At 41.9% G+C, this 20,992-nt stretch overlaps 2 protein-coding genes across 3 annotated transcripts in view; both read left to right on the forward strand.

Annotated features, from left to right (window-relative positions):
• mast3a (microtubule associated serine/threonine kinase 3a) overlaps positions 1–13,124 on the forward strand; it is a 31,577-nt gene extending 18,453 nt beyond the window's left edge. Inside the window, exons 13-27 of one of the 2 annotated variants that reach the window (XM_071517391.1) lie at positions 195–403; positions 929–1,067; positions 1,371–1,503; positions 1,763–1,928; positions 2,634–2,735; positions 4,054–4,176; positions 4,695–4,807; positions 5,021–5,202; positions 6,265–6,386; positions 6,498–6,689; positions 7,426–7,649; positions 9,223–9,345; positions 9,701–9,837; positions 10,254–10,438; positions 10,971–13,124. In XM_071517391.1, coding sequence (XP_071373492.1) covers positions 195–403; positions 929–1,067; positions 1,371–1,503; positions 1,763–1,928; positions 2,634–2,735; positions 4,054–4,176; positions 4,695–4,807; positions 5,021–5,202; positions 6,265–6,386; positions 6,498–6,689; positions 7,426–7,649; positions 9,223–9,345; positions 9,701–9,837; positions 10,254–10,438; positions 10,971–11,836 — 3,016 coding nt within the window. In that variant the 3' untranslated portion in view covers positions 11,837–13,124. The remainder of the gene's footprint in view (positions 1–194; positions 404–928; positions 1,068–1,370; positions 1,504–1,762; positions 1,929–2,633; positions 2,736–4,053; positions 4,177–4,694; positions 4,808–5,020; positions 5,203–6,264; positions 6,387–6,497; positions 6,690–7,425; positions 7,650–9,222; positions 9,346–9,700; positions 9,838–10,253; positions 10,439–10,970) is intronic. The other variant, XM_071517392.1, reaches the window with a different exon arrangement.
• Positions 13,125–15,738: 2,614 nt separating this feature from the next.
• pik3r2 (phosphoinositide-3-kinase, regulatory subunit 2 (beta)) overlaps positions 15,739–20,992 on the forward strand; it is a 28,824-nt gene continuing 23,570 nt past the window's right edge. Inside the window, exon 1 of the mRNA XM_071517382.1 lies at positions 15,739–15,950. The gene's annotated coding sequence lies outside the window, so the exon portion shown is untranslated. The remainder of the gene's footprint in view (positions 15,951–20,992) is intronic.

The following is a 20,992-nucleotide window of genomic DNA, read 5'->3' on the forward strand; positions in this document are numbered from 1 at the left end:
TCGGTCAGGGCAGTTTCATTTCCATGTTCAGTTGTGAATGATCCTCATTCTTCTTCATCCCTCTTCCTGCCTGCTCCCCCCCCCCAAACCCTCTCACTTTACCTCCCTCCCTCTCTGTCATGCCCTTACCCTCTTCCATCTCTCCTCTTCTCTCCCCCTTCTCCTCTCTTCACCCCATCATTCCTGCCCTCCAGAGCTGTGTTCCTGGTGCGCCACAAGGACACCCGTCAACGTTTTGCCATGAAGAAGATCAACCGGCAGAACCTGATGCTGAGGAACCAGATCCAGCAGGTGTTCGTGGAGCGAGACATCCTCACCTTCGCTGAAAACCCCTTCGTGGTCTCCATGTTCTGCTCTTTCGAGACGAGGAGGCACCTCTGCATGGTCATGGAGTATGTGGAAGGTAGGGTCGGTTTGGATGTGGGACAGACGCACAAAGTCATGCATGCATACACAAAGTGTTGTTTTGCTTGTTTATTATATGCTTATTTGTCAGGAATAGCGCACAGCAAAACTTATTTTACTAGGTATATACTACCAGTGAAAAGTTTGGACACACCACATTTTTCTTTATTTTTACTATTTTCCATATTTAATTGTGCAGTGACCAAAAAAGTGTTTTTTTTAGATTAGATTTTTTAGTTTAGTTTTTTAGATTCTTTAAAGTAGCCGCTTTCTTTCCAAAGGCTTGAAATTCATACATAGGTATCAACTCCACTATTTATATTTGTCTAAGAAACACATTTCAAGCATTTAAGCAGAGGCCTTTAGATCAAAATGGCTTAAGAGAATGAATGAATGAATATAGTACATTCAATCAGGTGTGTCCAAACTTTTGACTCGTAGCTATAAGCTAATTTCCCGCTGCAGTCTTTGGCTGGAGCCCACCCACTGTACACACTACACACACACTCCTCTGTCTTTTTAGGTGGGGATTGTGCCAACCTATTGAAGAACATTGGTCCTCTGCCTGTGGACATGACCCGCCTGTACTTTGCTGAGACCGTCCTGGCTTTAGAGTACCTTCACAACTACGGCATCGTACACAGAGACCTTAAACCCGACAAGTGAGTCCTCAACCGGTCTTTCCAAACCGTCCAGTGGCAGGGTTACATGAAGGGAACATTCTCACACGTTTCAAATTGCATATTTTTCATTTTTCTATCTCTGGTTTCAAGCCTAATTACACTAAATCTTTTCCATCATTTTTAGCCTCATGCTAATCTTCAAAGGACTGGCTTCTTTCTCAAGTTGTAAAAGAGAATTTTCAGAAGCTTTTGCCCTTTGATATATTTTACTCACTCTTCAGTTTATGTTTTGAGGTTGGCTTTTGATCTATGAAAGATTTCTGTGTTTCCCTCTTTTTATAGTTTGTTAATCACTTCCATGGGCCACATTAAGCTGACAGACTTTGGCCTGTCGAAGATCGGTCTAATGAACATGACCACCAACTTGTATGAAGGACACATTGAGAAAGACACCAGAGAGTTCATCGACAAACAGGTTAGTCTCTTCTCTTCTCTTCTCTTCTCTTCTCTTCTCTTCTCTTCTCTTCTCTTCTCTTCTCTTCTCTTCTCTTCTCTGCTCTTCCTGCCCTATTCCTTGCTCCCATTTTATTTAAACTGACAATTTTATACTTATTACATTTATCTCCCTCCCTCCCACTTTCCCCCTCTCTTTCCCTTTGTTACATGAAGTATTGCTACACTCAATGATCATTCTGTGTAATTCCTCTCCTCTCCCATGTTTTTTCTCCCTGCAGGTGTGCGGTACTCCGGAGTACATTGCCCCAGAGGTGATCCTGAGGCAGGGCTATGGGAAGCCTGTGGACTGGTGGGCCATGGGCATCATCCTTTATGAGTTCCTGGTGGGCTGCGTGCCTTTCTTTGGAGACACACCTGAGCAGCTCTTTGGTCAGGTGGTCAATGGTAAGAGACCATTTAGTTTAGTGCATTATTATTATGTCATTGCGTGCGATTCGTCTGCACATTTGGAAATGCTTAGAAACAAAGATGAAAGATTGTGTTTTGGCAAAAATAAGAATTCTGACTTTAAAGCTGCACTACACAATTTTTGCATGAGGCAACTGTCTGAATTTTTTTCAATACCCAGAAATCATGTCATGTGATGTCAGTAAACTGCACAGCATGCTCAACAACCCAGCCGGTCACTGATTACTTTATACCAAAAAATACCAAAGAGATGAGAGAGGCAGGAAAGAAAGTTTTTGATGAAAAGTGGAAATGTATTCCTTTTACAGATGGTCATAAAATGTGCATTTTCCGGTTTTGATCATCCTACTCTCTGAAAAGATTTCCCGCCAGTGGCCATTCCGATACACCAGAATTTCATTTGGGAAAATAGGGCGAATCTACGGCATCTCAATTAGTGGGGGATGGGACACTCTTCTCTGTTGCAGCCCCACTTTGTTATTTAGGCTGATAAGACTGGGTGTAATGTTTCCATAAAATCTTGCATAATGCAGCTTTAATTTCATTTTTTTGATCTTAGGATATTAATCATTGCCTTAAGCTTTTGCTCCTTTTCTGAGGACTTCTGCACTGCAATCCCTTGGGCCATAAAGATAAAGTTGAATTCCTTGATGAATCACTGGTAACGGCTTCTTTGTCCAGATGAGATCATCTGGCCGGAGGGGGAGGATGCCCTGCCAGCTGATGCCCAGGACCTGATCACCAGGCTGCTGAGACAGAGCCCTCTGGAACGCCTGGGGACAGGTTGGCGACAGCTTTACTAATAATGGATAGATGGACAGATACGACAGACAGATGCCTGCTGGGACAAAGCCCTCTGGGGTGCCGTGGGTCCCAGCATGGTTCCAGACATATAGAAACCTAATTTTATGCCGACGTAGATCAGACATAGTGACCTTGTGCCAGCAAGTGGCAATTTCATTGGGTGCAAGCATTTTTTCCCCATCTATACCTGTTTGGTAATTTTGTGGCCTGCCATGGCATTTGAGCGCACTAGAGGGGAGAGTCAAATCTCTCAATTTTGCTTGCTCCTCCGCCTACTCAGACCATATCTTACTGATATAAGTGATTGAACTAAGTGATTGATAAGTGAGTGAAGTATTAGTTATACGAATTCTTTAACCAGTAGACATGTTTATGTGCACAACAAAAATATGATTAAAATGTGATTAAGGCAAAAGTGCGAGTAAGGCAGAGCCCATGTAAACACCATAGAGAGAGATAACATCCCAACAGAGATAGGCCTTTGGCTGCGACTAACAACATGTGATAGTGCAGAATCATGGCTGCAATTGTTTTGGTAGAATTTGATAGTGGCGGGAGCGGGACAGGAAACATTTTATTTTTAGTAAAATAAAACAAACTCTTATTTCCACAATTCTCTTTGGATAATCAAAATAAGTACTTCAGTCATGTGAACTGGATTATTATGAGGAGTTGTCCGTTTATGCAATCATGTAAATGGCTTCGTATTCTTACAGGCAACCAACAAAATAATGGAAACACATTTTATTGTATGTGGTTATTCTCTGAATCATTGTGTCCAACATAAAACTGTTGATGTGCATCATCACTCATGGAAAACACGGTGACAGGGATTTCAGTATCTGCAGAAACATGAATTCTAATTAAAAAGGGACACCATATGCCCCTGGTGGCATATTTGCGGTATGTTTGTGCCTTGCGATTGTGCATCTCACAAGCAAGGACATTAGTTTCCTCTTGGGAGAAGCTTTTTTGGCGCAGCCCATCTGCACTCTCCTCATCCATTACAAAGCTGTCAGTGCCCCATGGCAGGAGGGGCACTGCTTTTAAAGGGAATGAGAGGAGCTGATTTGACTGGCTATGATTGACGCCAGCACCTACTGATAATTTATTCCTTCTAATGTGGTACATTAGGCCATCCTGTAACTTTACTTACTGTACTCATGACAAACGGAAATGTCATGGGGGCAAAGTGAACAAATGGGAGGCAACAAATGTGCCGAGGAGTAGCTGTAAACCAGGCTCATGATGGGCAGATATGGGAACCAAATTTATTCTTGTCTTTTCTCTTCTCCAGGGGGAACCACTGAGGTGAAGATGCACATGTTCTTCCTGGGTCTGGACTGGAACGGCCTCCTGAGGCAGAAAGCTGAATTCATACCTCAACTAGAGACTGAGGATGACACCAGTTACTTTGACAGTAGGTGTCAGACTAACTTGGATTTATGCATACACACACACACATACACACATACATACATACAGAACCTCTCATCTGGGGCCAATGGATGGCACAAACTTAAGACTCCTCCGTTAGAGGCACAGGAGGACACTTACTACTTTCAAAATAGGCAGTAGGAGTTTCTGCAATAAACCAACTATTATTTGCCAATTAAATACACTTAGATTTATGAATCTGTAACTATGACAACTGTTGGTAACCGGGGAGAAGTTTATCATCTCTTGAGCTTTCTCTTATTCTCTACTCTTATTCACTATGCTGAAGAAAAGTTTTCAGACAGTACTCATGGACAGACACTGATACTGCCTGTGTATCTGTGTATTACCTTCCAAAATGGCAGTGGTTTTGATGGCAATATATCATTTTTTGGTTTTCATGTTTTTTGGGCAGGGAACTGAGTTTACAGCAGTGCCTGCTGGCAATTCCAATAAAAAATGTATTTCTTGGTGTGTGATGGTTGTGTGTGTCCCCTGCAGCCCGGTCGGAGCGCTACTGTCACCTGGGGTCGGATGAGGACGATGAGACCAACGATGATGAATCCTCTCTGGAGCTCCGACAGTTCTCCTCTGTGGCCCATCGCTTCAGCAAGGTACGATCTTTATCTTTTACTGCCTATTGGTCTTCAAGCCTCCTGCATTGTCATTCATCATTGGTGTCTGAGATGATTGGCATACGTACCTGATTTGATAGAATAAAATAATGCTGTGAATGCTCAATAAAAACACTCAAACTGCCTGGATAATCCTGTATATGTGGCAAAAGGAGAACAGAATATTGACCTTCAACTCGCTCCACACTCCAGGTGTACAGCAGCACGGAGCACCTGTCCACCTCTACGCCGTCCAACCAAAGCCTGTCGTCCTCAGAGCGAAGCCACAGCGAGGAGAAGGAGGAGCGGTGGGAGGGCAGGGGAGTCCTTTCCCCGGGAGACGGACACAAACACTTGGCTAGTGGAGACAGGCGAGCAGATGGACACAGGGGGAGGTGAGAGCTTGGAGCGGTTGGGAGTGGTAGGAGTGAAGCGTGCTTATGAGAAAAAATGATTACAGCCCTTCCCTCTCCCCCTTGTTAACGACTTTATGGAAAATGTCAGATGGCAATTAACACAATATCCCCCCTTTTTTAATTTGAAGAATTTTATTCCAAAACAAGCCCCATTTTTCGAAAAATGAGATACTTACTCATAAAACTCATGTTGGAATATTATTGAAGTAATTGGCTACCTTCAAGTTTGCATGTTCTACTCGTGTTCGCATGGGTTTGCTCCGGTTTCCTCCCACATTTCAAAGACATGTAGGTTTGGTGGATTGAAGACTCTAAGTTGCCCTTTGTGAATACCCAGGGCGTTTCCTTGCTTTCCGCCCAGTGCATGCTGGGATTGGCTCCAGCACCCTGTGTTAAAGACGATAAATAAATGAATGAGAAGACCTTACTCACAAAATAGTAACATTTTAGTAGATATAAGCATCTGTATTTTTAAATAATGAGCAATTAACACAAGTTCATGTTTTTTTTTCCCAAAATGGATACATAGCATTTTGGAATGAAACCCTTCATATGAGACAAAATACTTTGTTTACTTGTTACACATAAAGAAATGCGTGTGTGTAGGTGGGATTAAACAAAAAAAAAAAAAAAAAAAATTACAAACACAAAGTGAGTTTGAAATGGGGATAAAGCGCTGCTTCAACATCTGGTTCTTAACAGATTATTAGCAGTAGGATTGTCATAGCCCAAACATCTGTTGCTGTTGGGTTATGCATGTGATATGCAAACATTGACATCAAAGCCAGCAAAAAACCCAAAAGCATACAAGGCAATGCGAGTTAAGATTTGGATAAATCTTTGAATTTGGTGCTTGGCCCGCTCTTTTGTTTATAGGCATTCACCCATAGTTACTGTGTAATGCTTTCAGAGGAAAAATGTTGTCTGCCCATAGCTCTAGATTACTGTACATATAAGCCAATATTTCACAACATTTCGAAAGTGATTCTGGCTTATCCCGAGTATTACTCAAATTCTGTAATTATTTTTTGTTCCTTCCAGTCTGCGTCCTCGTGCTTCGTCCAGCTCCTCCCAGTCAGAGCGCAGCGCCAGCCCTCTGGTGATGAACAGCACCCAGAGTCTGGACACCATGCCCCGCTTTGCCATCTCTGCAGAGGAGGAGGGTACGACTGACCAACACACAACTCTATACATCCTGTTTCTCTGTTTCTCTATTCATTTTGCAAATATTAAACACACACACCAGTGCTCAAGCTCTGACTCTCTGATCCTAGATGGGATGGTGTCCAACCTGCGGCGCATCCGTCTCCGGAGCAACAGCACAGGCACCAGGCCGTCCTACAGGAGAGGGGCGTCCCGACGCATTGCCCACCAGCTGGAGACCCCAGAGAAACCGAGACCCCCCACTGGCTGTAAAGTCCCCAAGTCCGCCTCCGTCTCCGGCCTGTCCCTCATCATCACCCCAGGTAGAGGGGATAATAATAACCTTTACAAAAAGCAGACAAAACAACAGTGTGATAACAACACCAGAGGGAGACTGAGACTGAGAGAGATAGGAAAGATAGGAAATTAAAATAAATGGATGAAAATAACAGAGTAGGGCTCACTTTCTCCCCATTTCTCCACTTTTCGCTTGCTTCCCTCCAGTCGGGGCACAATGTTCCCCTGGAGCTGGAAGGCACTTCAGCAGTTACAGTCATGTTTTTAGTGCAATGCAGATTGCAAGAAGTCTTTGGAGACAGAACTTATCCATCTAATATTTTGTTTGACTAGTTGCTGAGACTATATTGATGTGTTTACAGTGCCCTCTACAGCCGGATGCAGTCTCATTTGCAACACAGTTCACACAGACCATAGATAGTATTGTTGTGGCCAAGATAAGAATATAATGTAATGTCACTTGATTTTCCAAGTTTGGTGTTTTACTATTCCACTTCCTTCCGTCAGGTTGAAGTCATTCAAAATAGAGTAATATCCATTTTTTTGATTATTTTTATGGTAGTTTTGCTTTATCACATACACTTTCACAGTGGAGCGCAACAGAAAAGATTATGTGAGAGAAGGGTTAACCTGAAAGATCTCAAATATTCATACCCATAACATTGGAAGTACATACTATGCTCCTTTTACTCTTGCAAAAAGCCACCAGTGGCACACACTGAAACGCTGCCCTTTCTGATCCCGCTCCTCTCCCCCATGCAGACGACTCGGCAGGTCCTCCTTCAAGCCCCAAGTCGTCCTTGTCCCTGTCCTCCAACCCCTCCTCCAGAGACTCGTCCCCCAGCCGGGACCTGTCCCTCAGCATCAGCTGCCTCCGGCCGCCTGTGGTCATCCACAGCTCCGGGAAGAGGTTCGGCTTTGCTCTGCGGGCCATCAGAGTCTACATGGGAGACAGTGACGTCTACACTGTCCACCACATGGTCTGGGTACGTGTTCTCATCTCAGGTATAGGTGGTGGTGCAGCTGAGGGCATATACAACTGTACACACTTATTGTATATTGATCTTTTTCATTCTAAATAGAGAAAACTTGCCTGTCAGCCTAATTACCATAGTAATAGAAATACTATAAATAAAATAAATGTACCTGCCAAGAATCATTTTTATTGGCCAAAATAATTAAGATATATTTTTCATAGCAATATGTCACCCTACCCGTGTTCAATGCCATTTTGTGTACAGAATCAGGCAATGTATGAAACATTCAATAACGACACAAGAGCAGATTTAGAGTTTTATTGTAAAACTTGCTCATTCAGTTGTACAATGGATCTTTTTTCGTCTTGGTCTTTGTTTTTATGCCTCCACGCTGGCGACAGCCGTGGCCGGAGGCATTATGTTTCCGGGTTGTCCGTCCGTCCGTACGTCCCATTCTCGTGAATGCGATATCTCAGGAACGGGAATTTCTTCAAATTTAGCACAAACGTCCACTTGGACTCAAGGATGAACTGATTCGAATTTGGTGGTCAAAGGACGTTTTTGGCCATAACTCAAGAATTCATACGCTAATTATGACAAAATTTCACACAAATGTCTAATAGGATAAAATGATGAAGTGATGACATTTTATATCCAAAAGTTCAAAGGTCAACTTCACTGTGACATCATAATGTTTTGCTTACCACTGTAGCTGAGAAAACGATCTTAGGTCATTCTACAAAAACGGTGGAAGTGCTGTCACTTACTTTTGCAGACACCAAAATCCTTTAAGTTGACCTAATAATCACATTAATTATATATGTTCAATAAATAAAGACTGTCCTTGCAATGATAAAACAAAGTTTATTGGCGGAGGCATACAACCGCGAGACGGTTATTTCTAGTTTCTTTCTGGTGGCCTTAACACCTGCCGTGTGTTGCCTCATCACCACCAGGCAACATGAGAATAACGCTAAGTTTCAGCTAACCTTGTTGACATCCAAGCAACAGACAAATGGGAGGAAAAGTTTCCAGAAGTTTAGACACTACCGCTTTGTGTAGAGCCAGAGTAACAGGCAGCCAATCAGGAGCCAGTTTGATACTGTCCTTGTTTTGTTTTGATTTCATTTGCCCACAGTCAGAGAGAGCATACGGTGGTCGGCGGGGACAAAGTTTGAGAACATGCAAAGACTAAAGATTGTATAAAGCCAAGGCATTCAGATGTTATCGAATCAAAAAGTTCCTGGTCAGTGTGGCAGGTGGCCCTTATTGATTTATCTGCCAAAGACAAATTTTGCCAGAATGTGGCGCTTGGTGGCTGTTATTTTCAGATGCTGCCTCCCTCTCTCCTGCAGTAGACTATACCTACCACTACTGCTACATAAATGGTTAGGTGCTGCAGTATGGTGACATAATCACCCAAGTCAGTTCTGTATAGTCAGATTACATTTTCATGTTGTTCAGTAACCATAAATCTTTAGTGGTAATAATTGCTTTGATGAAACAGTGTCAATCGTGATAACAACTGATTATATGCTTGCTTGTCCAATAATAGTTTTAATGTGTGTGTGTGTCTCCACAGTGTGTAGAGGAGGGTAGTCCAGCACATGAGGCGGGGCTGAGGGCTGGTGACCTCATCACTCATGTCAACGGGGAGTCAGTCCAGGGACTCGTCCACACTGAGGTGGTGGAGCTGCTGCTCAAGGTAACAAGGCATAGGATAGGGTTTTGTCCCCATAGATAGATGATAGGTAATGATTAGTCCCAAGTACAGTATCCTTGTGTCTGTAATGGCAAACTACTGTTCAAGGTCAGGTTCCAATATGAGTGGTTTCCATATAACAGCTCATATTCTGTTTACTGGGATAAGCTGGACCTTCATATCTTGCTCATAAATATATTCCTGTATACATGAAATAAAAGAATATTCCAAACATTGCCATAAAGTGACCCCAAATAATCAGGATATGGGGTACACATACTTTGGTATCCCGGCTAAATTCTCATGCTAACAAATTTCCCAGTGAACAGATGTTCATGTTGTGCTGTGTTTTCAACAGAGTGGTAACAGGGTGACCCTGCAGACTACTGCACTGGAGAACACCTCTATCAAGGTTGGCCCTGCCAGAAAGACCAGCTACAAGGCCAAGATGGCCCGACGCAGCAAGAAGAGCAAGAGGAAGGATGGACAGGACAGGTAAAAGAGGAGAGGATGAAGTCTGCCCCACAGTTCCTGTTTGATATACAGTATTCATGATATTCATTTGGAGGCTAAGTGATAGTTTTTAGATAGATGACAAGCGACTCAACACTTAAGCTGAGACTGCATTTGGACTCTAAAATCACACCTATCTGGAGCTTTTCCTTCAATTGTCCCTTAGAGACTCATGAGAGAAAAGAAAGAGGTGAAGGTAAAAACAAAATCCCACTAATAAGAATGAAAATTGCATAGATCTAAGTATGTGGAAGTCTTCTCTTTCTATTCTTTGGGCTTTGTTTTACCTCCAGTGCCTTAGCAAAGTCTGGCCCAGTAGCCATGGGAAAGTTAAAAGTGAAAAAACAAGATATTAGACAGGTCAAACACAACCCTGACACCCATTTCCTCTTGTGCAGCAGGCGGCGTAGCATCTTGAAGAAGCTGTCAAAGCACACGCCTCCTCCCCCCATGCAGAGCAGCCGCAGCTTCTCTTCAGGGTTCCACCAGTCGTCCAGCGATAGCCTCTCCGGCTCGCCCACACAGAGCCTCTCTCCTGGGCCGTCCACACCCTGCCGCTCCCCTGCCCCTGACCACTCTGGAGGTGAGAGAGGACGATGTGCTGAGTGCTGGTCTACAGGGGGGGAAGCCTGGTTTAAAAAAGAAAGGGGAGATGATGACGAGCCCAAAAAGGGTGCAGTCGATCTCCCTCTGTTTTTCAATGGTTTTTCTTTTCCCTTTGTTGTTCCCTGTCTTTTCGCATCTGGGATGTGACCGCTCCTCAGGGCCTCTCCTGATGCTCTCCTGCTGCCAGTGCCACAGTCTGGAGGAGAGGCGATATTGCTCTCTGCTGGATAAAGAAGGATGATAATTGTTGCTCTTAGTCTTCTTTTTGCCTAATATGACATTGCAGACATCATTGACTTATATTCAAGTTGACCAACCAAGATGTTGCACTTCATGAGCTATTTCTTGTTATCATTCTCTAATATTCAGATCGCTCTTTTTTAAATATGAGTCAATCTACAAGCTAAACAATGTTCTGCATTAAATTTTACCAGCCTTTCACAGGGAAATGTAAATTATGAAATCCAGTTTGATACATCCTATGTTTTGTTTCTTTCCCTTTCTGCCAGACTCGAGTTCCTCTCCCTGCTCCAGCTCTCCCAACTCCCCCGTGCCACAGGCCCGTCCCAGCTCCCTCCATGTCTTGGGTCGCTACACCAAGGCTGGGCGCTGCAAGTCCACCAGCAGCATTCCACCTTCCCCGCTGGCCTGCATCCCCCCTCCCCAGCCCCTCTCCCCCCAGTGCTCTCCGTCGTGTCTCCCCAATCACCCCAAGTCTCTGCAGGGTTTCCATGGCAAGACCCTGTCCCCTCCAACCATCGCCCGCCACTCTGTGCGTCCCCGTAGTGCGGAGCCGCCACGCTCGCCGCTCCTCAAGAGGGTCCAGTCAGCGGAGAAGCTGTCGGGAGAGAAGCTGACGGGCGGTTACCACGGAGACAAGAAGGCCTACACCACCCGCCGGCACACCATGGAGGTGCCGCTGTCCGAGGGGGAGGGGCTGGAGGACATGGAGGGTGACACCGCCACCGGGTTTGTGTGCGTCGGGGAGCACGGGCGTCATGGGCTCTACATAGGAGGGCAGAGGGGCCACCGGGATGCGGCCGGTGGTGGTAACGAGCACCACCGCTCCCCCGCCTCGCCGCAGCACCGCAGCAGCAACCGCCACTCCAAAGAGGTGGTGGTGATGAGGAAGCTGGCTCTGTCGGAGCGGAGGGACTCCTTCAAGAAACAGGAGGCCGTGCAGGAAGTGAGTTTCGACGACCTGGAAGAGAAAGAGGCGACGCCGAGCCCCACGCTTCCCGTCAGGCAGCCCAAGGCCTTCAAGGCATCCTGGATCAACTCGGCCCAGTTGGACTCCAGTCTGGAGCCGGAGGGGAGAGGATCACAGGGCGCGCCGCAGCAGAAAGCCAAGCCGAAAGAGAAAGAAGGGTTTTAGGTTTTTTCGCTGTGACAGGGATAATAGGTCAACGAAGAGTCTCGCTCAGGAAAGAGACTCAGAACTGAAGATGCCGTCTTTGACCTGCTACTGTATTTAAATTTGAAGGCCTTGCATGTGTGTCCACTGTGACCAAGCCCCAAGTCATCACAAGCAACTGCTAGAAAAAGGAAAGAACAAAATAGATGTTTTTCAGTAACATATGCATCCTACCACACTGTTAACAGAATAATGACTGCCAAACTGTTTACTTCCCAGTTGCTTTTCTTCTCTCTTGGTTCTCAAATCACTGTGTAACTGATGTATTTTGTAAATATTTTGTTTTAAATGAAGAAACTTATTTATGACTTTTTTATGCTCATCTAATTTGTTTTTGGTTGCTGAAAATGCCTTGATGCTTCAGCTACTCTTGTTTCAGGAATTGCACAAACTGTATGCAGCCACTCCGTTGCATTAGTAGTCAGAAACCCACAGAACAACTTCCCGATGTGGATTTTACTGTAGGTGCAGACAAGGGGAGGAGACATCTGTCTATATCATACCATGTTTCATTACATAGGGGAACGCCTTTCAGGAACTGGCTGCTGTTTTGTGTGTTCAGATTGGGCCTTTCAAGCAGAATTACAATGTTTATCCTCCAGTATGTACTGTATTATAGAATTACAGAAGATATTCTGTGCTGCCTCTCACAAGAAATATGATATACATCGTTGTGGTGAACATTTGTACTCATAGTCTTTCTGATTCTGAACACGGGCCTTGTATAAAGATTTTAATGGACAAGAATATCAAAATTACAATACTTGGGAACCTAGCTGTGGTGCCAAAGCATGGTTTAGCCATAGGAACCATTTAAAACAGGTACTGTAGTTGTACATAACTTCAGAGCCTTCATGCATGTCTGGGCACTAGTGCCGCGTGCTGTCAGTCATTTAGAAAAGTGCGTCAGTGTTGACACTCATTGGAGCTCTTCTACCAGTGGTTCACATCATAGCGTGATCAACATTGCACATAAAGGTGTGTAGATAAAGCTGTGTGACTACCTTTTGAAACAAGACTGTTGTCTCTGTCCTGTAACATCCTATATCATCATCTACCTGCTTGTTGGATCAAGCCGCCTCCTCCCTCTCCTTACAAATCTAATCTAGCTGAAGTGTTTGCACAAGTTGTAGTAGCCGTATAACAGTTAGAGCACATTTATATTTCAGGACGATCTCTTTCTCTGTGGGATTCAAAAATTGTACAGCATATGCAGAAATCAAACTGGCTCCCTTGGCTGTTTTTTTTTTTTAGAAAAAGATGTGTAATATGAATGAATGTTTACATTTTAGTGCAAATATGTGTACATGTGTGGATTTGTCATGGTTTTCTGTTAAATTATTATTAAAAAAAACATGAATGGCAGGGAATGGCAGAATTCAAGCAGAAGCCCTGATGAATAGATGAAGGAATGGATAGAGATGGTCTCCTTTTGTATATTTTGATATGGAAACAGTCTTGTTGCAGTACTAATAACCTGTGCTGTTGATGTATATTGTATAAACAATGGTGGACCTTATAACAGCTGTTGGTGGTGTTTTTAAAAGTGACCTTGTGAGGGTAGATCAGCTTAAAGATGGACTCATAGATATAATGTGGAGTGTCACTTACGTGGCGTGATCTTAATTTCCTGTTGTGATATCGGCCTCGAAGGAATGTGCATGCTTCACATCCCAATAATATTCCCACATTTTTGTAACCCATTTGGAAAAGTTTTTGAAGTTTATTAACATCTTCAGTAAAGGTCTTGAATTCTTGGGTTTGATGTTTAATCACCGATTCAAGCTTTAAGATGAGAGTTTTGAGAGTTTTGGTAGGAGATGTGAACATATAGGGCTTGGTTTTTAACTATGTGTTTAATTTTTTTTTTTTTTTTTCCCTTTTGGAACCAGCTTTTTTTATGGTTTTCTTCAGCAACTGTTTGGGTCAACAGCAACCAAAATGCTTCCACTCTGTTGTTTCGAAGTAATTGTTCGATAAGGCAAAATCTGTCCTGTGTGGTAGTGGTATAAAGGAATATACACTCACCGAGCACTTTATTAGGAACACCTGTACACCTGCTTATTCATGCAATTATCCATTCAGCAAATCATGTGGCAGCAGTGCAATGCATAAGATCATGCAGATACAGGTCAGCAGCTTCAGCTAATGTTCACATCAAACATCAGAATGGGTAAAAAATGTGAAAAGCATCTCAGAATGCAACACGTCAAACCTTGAGGCGGATGTCACATTGGTAGCCGGTTGACATTGAGCTGAAAGCTGATACCTACCCAGTATTAGTAAGGTGTTCCTAATAAAGTCCTCAGTGAGTGTATGTTTCAGTATTTTGTGAGGTTAAGGGAACTGACAATATGGGAATTTAGCACATACTAACACTTGAACAGTGGTAATGTTACGGATAGTGGGGCTTAGAATTAGAATTTATAAATCTCTTGTTCATCTCACTTGATGGAGAAAGTAAAATCAATGTGTTTATGAGGGATTATCACTGGATTTTCTGATGCAATATACACCATGTTATGTTCTTAGGATTTGGTCTTTTTATTCTGCAACCCTTTATCTTCCAGTTATCATAGTATCTCTAGACCTTTTACACTGAGGTGCATCATGTTCTCTACTTTTTTATGAAGAATGTGCATTTCGTGATTCGGTAAACAAAGGAGATCTCAGCAGAAGTCCACACCGGACTGGTTTGGCATCGGACAACAATATGAAACATCGTAGAGAACTCTTTCTCACCACGATTTTGCCAGCGTGTGATAAAGAGGACATCTTCACACAGGTGCTTAATTGTCATTCTTCATATTTTGTTTGTGTGTGTGTGTGTGTTAAAATTGTTGCTCCCCACCCCACCCCGTGTCCCCAAATGACATAACTGGTCTTTGTGAATTTCCTACCATGGCTATCTGGCGCAGACTGGTGTGACATTGTCAGTTTTTCTATTGTCTTAACAGTGCTTGAAATAAATGAATCGCGGAGGACTACAAAATCCAGCACTACAAAGTGTGGCTTATTGTCTTATTTCTCTTGTACAACAATTTTTACAAGTTTGTGGCACATTCAGATCAGACTTGGATTATTTGACCATATGCAATCATCTTCCTACAGTGTTGTACTGAGCCCCACCATCCATGTCAATACTAGTTAGGCTGTTAGATGACTATAATCTACACTGAATGTACAAAATATTAGAGAGACTTTTCATGAACACTGATGAGGTGAATCCAGGTAAAAGCCATTATCTCTTATTGATTTCCCGTATTAAACTACCAATCATAAATGAGAAGTGGATAAAGAGAAGCAGACAAGTTAGAGAAGGATTTTTAAGCTTTGAGACACTTGAAATGTAAATTGTGCAAAAGGGGCTGCAACTCAATATCAAGAAGATGTCCCTAACATTTTCTCCATCCAGTGTATATGTTCAATACACAATAATAGTAGTGCAAAACGTTATCATCCCTGTTAAAATAATCTTCTCTACTCACTCAGCCACCCTGTAATCTTCACTATACTACTGTTTACTTCTTAACAGGGAAACCAGAAGCTCTATCATAGCAATTTAAAACTCCACCATCAGTGAAATGCCCCATACATGGGATTAGACAAGGATTTATGGTTGAGTATTTTGTTTCCATATGAACTGCATTCTTTGCAATAAAAGAGAGCTCAAAATATCTGGTTGGAAAAAGTAGGCCTATAGCTTATGATTGCTGGGGTCAAATTTCCATTATGGGCCGAAGCCATTCAGTGACCCCTCTGCAGCCGCTCGGGCTTTTCCGACTGGCTTCGTGTGTTTCCGCGCTCTTCATATTAGTTCCCACGCACTCTCCTTTCCTGCGCCGTGCTGTGCTGGAAAATGGCTGTGTAGGGGAGCAGGGAGTTATGTACGGTAAAAGAAAGAAAGAGAGAGAGAAAGAAGGCGAAGCAAGAAGTGAACAGAGGGTTTGATACTAGTTGAATGCATCCCGGGAAGTTATCGTTCACAGATAATGCACAACACTAACGTTATCTGCTACTTCGAAGTGTTGAAGCGCCGCAGCCAAAAGTGAGAAGAGTCAAGAAATATCTGCGGGTGAGTTTTTCCAAGTTATTGCACATTTCCAGTACAGCCAGGCAGCCACTGTACTGGAAAATGGTGGAAGCGCTGCAAGTGTGCCCAGCGCAAGCAACTCCGCGCTGTTGACTTGTGCCCTAGTTTCAGATAAAGTTTCAATACAAGAAAGTGTTGTTGATGTTTTTTTCACATTACTTGTTGCACCCAAATGCGACATTAATTGCATTATTTGCAGCGTGTTTCAAGGAACTCTGGGCTTGTCGACAGTTGACGTGTATCAAATCCTAAACCCGTTACTGTAACGTTCATTTTCTAAAGTTGCCCCAGCGTTGCATTATTTTATTGACTTCTTATACTTATTCTCGATATATTCTCAAACGATGGTACGGAGTACTTTAAGACAGTGTTACCAAAAGCTCCTAAAGTTTTCAGTTTATGCAGAATTAAAGTGACATGGCCTCTTTAAATCCACTAACGTTTTGAACACTTTGTAGCAGTGCTTTAGCAGTGCTGACATGTTTAATGTGAGATGTAACAATTTCAAAAAGTACATGGGTTGTTGGGCTTTGACTGGAGTTGCACTGCAAGAATTAAATACTAAAAATATGCTGAACATGTGTAGTGTGTATGGAATATAAAATGAGCTATATACACTCAGTAAATAGGTTACATTTATGTTGACTTCATACATTAATAGCTACAGCTCAGCGTCTCTGTGTAATGACATGCTGTTACATTGTAATTCACTCCATACTGTAGTAGGCTATGTAACGAGGAGGATTTGTTGGCCTAATATACTTACAGTCCTAATATGATGTGTGTTACATCTTAGGTTTGAGGATTTTGCATGCATCATAGATGTAGTTAATGGAAATTGTGCCACTTGTGTAATAAGCCAAACCACTCAGCTGTGTGGAGACCCTCTCCTGTAATTACTGAATCCAGTATTATGTAACCAAATGTCAATCCTCCACTGCTTGATCAATGTAAAGCATGACTTGTGGCAAAGCCTCCATTATTCTTTTAAATGTCTTAAATGACTTCCAGGGCTTGTTTCATTAAAACCTGCACAAAAGCACAGCTTTGTCAAAATGCCAAGTGTCTTAAATGAAAAGTAAGCTAACTTCAGGTTCTTCCAGACACAGTTTATTCTTCGATAGTTATTTTTGTTAGATGTCCTTCAGCCAGAGGACCCACTTAAGCTCAGCCACAATAACTGAAATGGAGTTATTTGATCAAAATAGTAATAGAATACTGCTTTAAGGCAAGTTTAGACTTAGCTCCGCTGCAATGCTGTAGACTCTGAACCTGGATTCTTACCCAAGAAACCAAACATCTACTGGCAAACCAAAGTAGGATCTAAACTTTCCAAGGGACAAATGTGTACATACATGAAATCAAGAAGGGTTACTCTGATACACTCACCCACAAAGAAACCTGTCTCTAGTCGGACACAATGCACTGGGCATAAATCTGATTGTAATACAGATTTTTGAAACCTCTGTCCCAGATATGATCAGTAGATACCAAGTGATGATAGGAGTCGTCTTCCCGGTGTTTTGTGGAACATGTGAATGCCGTTGCTGTCACTTTCTTGACTGATGCCACCAAGCTGCTTTTCTGTAGTGGTTGCAACAATTCTTGAAAAAGCTTTGCTTATTTGTACGGAATATTCAGTTGTAAAACATGCCTTTAAGGTATCAGAATGTGATTGGATAGATCGTCAGAAAGCTAGACAGAACAGGGTTCAAATAATTTCACCCTTTACTTGACTAGTTAAATTAATTTGCTGTAGGAGCCACTTTGAATTTGTTATTTCTTATTGTATTACTCACAAAGTGAAAACCAGTTCCATGTTCATCTCTGGCTCTAGTAGTAGGGTTAGTATTTGATTAGACTGTTATTTCCATGCGTTGTAGTAGAGGCTGCCGTATGTTATTTGCATATTTTCATGTTTAGGCTAGGTAGAGCTGGGGGGTGGAGTTACAGAACATCTTCAACCTTATGCTCATTATTGTGAGGGGTTGATGGATATTGTTTTTGTAAGCAAGAGGAATGCTGTTATCTGGGAGGGTGTCATCACTCCTTAAGTGATGGAAGAGAGCAACAAGTAGGATGCTTACTAACCACTTAACTACATACTAACGATGCAGCAAAACGGCTCACTGTATTTTCAACTGCTGCAGAGTGTATTTATCCAGTTTGCTGTCTGTGCTGCAGTAAAATATTCTAACTTTACAATGTGGGCATAAGGACTTAAGGCTGACTTTTAAATTAGCTGAAGTGTTGAGATGCCTCATCTTGATTTTAGTGAAAGAATTCAATAGTCCCTAACCGCTCTGCTACATTGTACAGACTTTTCAGATCTCTGTAATCTCAAATGCTACATAATCTTCGTAGCAGATCTTTCTATGTGGCAAAGTAGGATTTTCAGTTTCATTATGGACAGATAGAATTTAGGTGAAACTGAAATCATGTAATGCCTATAGGTCTCGATTTTAGGCTAAAAAACAAGCCCTCTCAAGCTCCTCTACTGTTGGCCTATCCTCCCTGCCTGTGGCGCAGTAGATTTTTCAGTTCCATGTGGACAGATGGCCGCGGGCCAGGCTGCATGCGTGGTGGCTCTGCTCAGCTCCTCACCAGCAGTGCTGGAAAGGGCCAGGATAGACACAAACTTTAAAGCAATAATTGCAAGTCCACCCAAATGTCAAAATTCCACATTATGTATTAGCCTAATTTATCTTAATGGAAGTTGTTTTAAGACAATAGGAAACTGGCCTATATAATTTAAAGCTTTAGTTTTGTTTTTATGGAATCAGTGAACACCAGCTGATTCCCTGACCCAGTTCAAAGAGGCATAGAGCTATGTGTAAGCTTAAATTTTGCCCAATTTATCCATTTAAAAATAGCATATGAGCTAAAACTCTACATTCTTTCAGCCAACACTTGAGCTCTTTTTGAATTTTTCAAATGTCACATACATCCTTGGGGCACTATATATCTGGACTGGATTTGCAAAGACAAGCCTGCTTTCTGATTGCTGAAAGATACAGCAGAAAAATTATGGGTTCACCTAATTTAACATTGACCTACATAGAAGTAATTGTTTATGTATCTAAAAAAAAGTCAGGATTGATGTTATGGTATGGAGAAGAGTGAAAAATGATGTACAACACACCCTCAGGTCTCAAGTCAGATTTGTTCATCTGCATTGGTCGCTGATAGACGGTTGATAGATTGAGAATGGAAGTGAACTGCAACTGTGGTCTGTGGTGGTAGAATATCTAATATGTATAAAATTAAATATGTAATATATGTTTTACATAATATACAAAATACTGAATATAAATAAATAGACACACACACACATATGGATATATTGGTTAAAAAACCTATGCAATAAAAAAAACATATAAAATAGTTTGTAAGGTGTACATGAGATGGAAATTTAACTTACGATTTACCCAGAAGACAGTTCAAATGAGCCAAGTTCAAAAATACAGCAAGTACAGTTAGGCTAAAATGAGATGAACAAAAAAACAAAATAAATAAATAAATAAATGAATAAATAAATAAATAATTGGTACATTGGTGTTGGTAGCAATAGTAGTAACTCTTTGAATTTAAATGTGTTAGTTATGCTCTGAATAGCCTATCTGCTTATTTGCCATTTTGAATTCTGGATACTGGTGTATAATGAATGGGTCAGGGCTATACTGGCTGACTAAACACATCAAGAGGCATTTGAAGTCTGCAGACAGCAGGGTGAAATCTAGATGCCATTTTGAGTTAAATCTAGGTCTCACTACTCTCCATAGTTGAACAAGATGGCCAGGTCTGTAAAGTTAATAACACATATGATTATGGATCTTGTGATAGACTTGGCTCAATGCTCGAACTGAACCGGGGAAATAATGACTAATAGTGACTGTGAAAGTAGTGTCCCATCTCATACACTCTAAAAAAGGATGTGACATTTAAACACATCTGCCTGTCTCCTCTGGGACAACATATATTTGTTATTTTAATGCAAGATGGGCAATATTAATGGGAATACATTTTAACAAAACACATGTTGTTATCAATATATCTTGTGTTGAAAAATAACACAAATATATGTTGTCCCAAAGAAGACACACAGAAAATGACCCATCCTTTTTTAGAGTGTATGGTTTTGAATAACTGCATTATATTATATTTCATGGTAATTATTTATTTACCTGATCTTGCAGTATTTTACTAGTATGTGAAGCGCCAGTACTTTTGAGTGAAATCTTCTTCATTGAGGTTTTTTCATAGTTTGTGAAGATGTTACAATATCATAAATGTTATATTTAATATTTTTTCTTTTTATGCATCATTTTGATTGTTGACTGTGAAAAACACTTCTTTCATCCCATTGCATTACTCGAGCATGACTCATGGAATTTTCACCAGTCACATATAGTCTTCATTTTTTCCATGTTATTTTTTTAATCTTTATCCTTAGGCAATGTAATTTCATTTTTACTGCCATATCATCAAAGATGATGAGCAATCATCAAGGATGTTAAGATGAAAAAAGTCAAGTGTGTGGAAAAAGGTGGAGATGTTTGGGTCAGATGTTTGATCACTGCCTAGATACATTTTCTAATATTAGAACATTTCCTTGATTTGCCCGGCTTCTCTGGTGACTCGGGAGCACATGGCCAGAGCAGCAGCCAATGGCAGCGCAGGATTAGCTTTCCCTCTCTCTAGCAACAGTGAGTTACTTGCTGCCTATTCATTAATTATTTTCCTGTGGTCTCCCTCAGCCGTTTGGACTCTGCTGATAGCAAAGTGCTCCGTCTCTCTCTCTCTCTCACTCTGTTTTTTTCAGTTCTTTCTCTCGCTCTCTTCTCTGACTGAATAAAAAGTCTTAAAAAAGGGATGGATCCAGTGACGGAGAGCTTGCCAGCTGCTACTGCTGCCCTGAATTGTGAGCTACTCCAACACTATCAGACCAGGACTGCAACAGAGATGATTCTTCTCTCACCTCGTACGAGTTGCAACACTTTTTCTGCTCCGGAACAAAATAATAA

This window comes from Centroberyx affinis, unplaced genomic scaffold (genome assembly GCF_046629955.1).
Source record: "Centroberyx affinis isolate AG114_WGS23_722 - 3 ecotype Tasmania unplaced genomic scaffold, CSIRO-AGI_Caff_v1 ptg000489l_1, whole genome shotgun sequence".
Lineage (NCBI taxonomy): Eukaryota > Metazoa > Chordata > Actinopteri > Beryciformes > Berycidae > Centroberyx > Centroberyx affinis.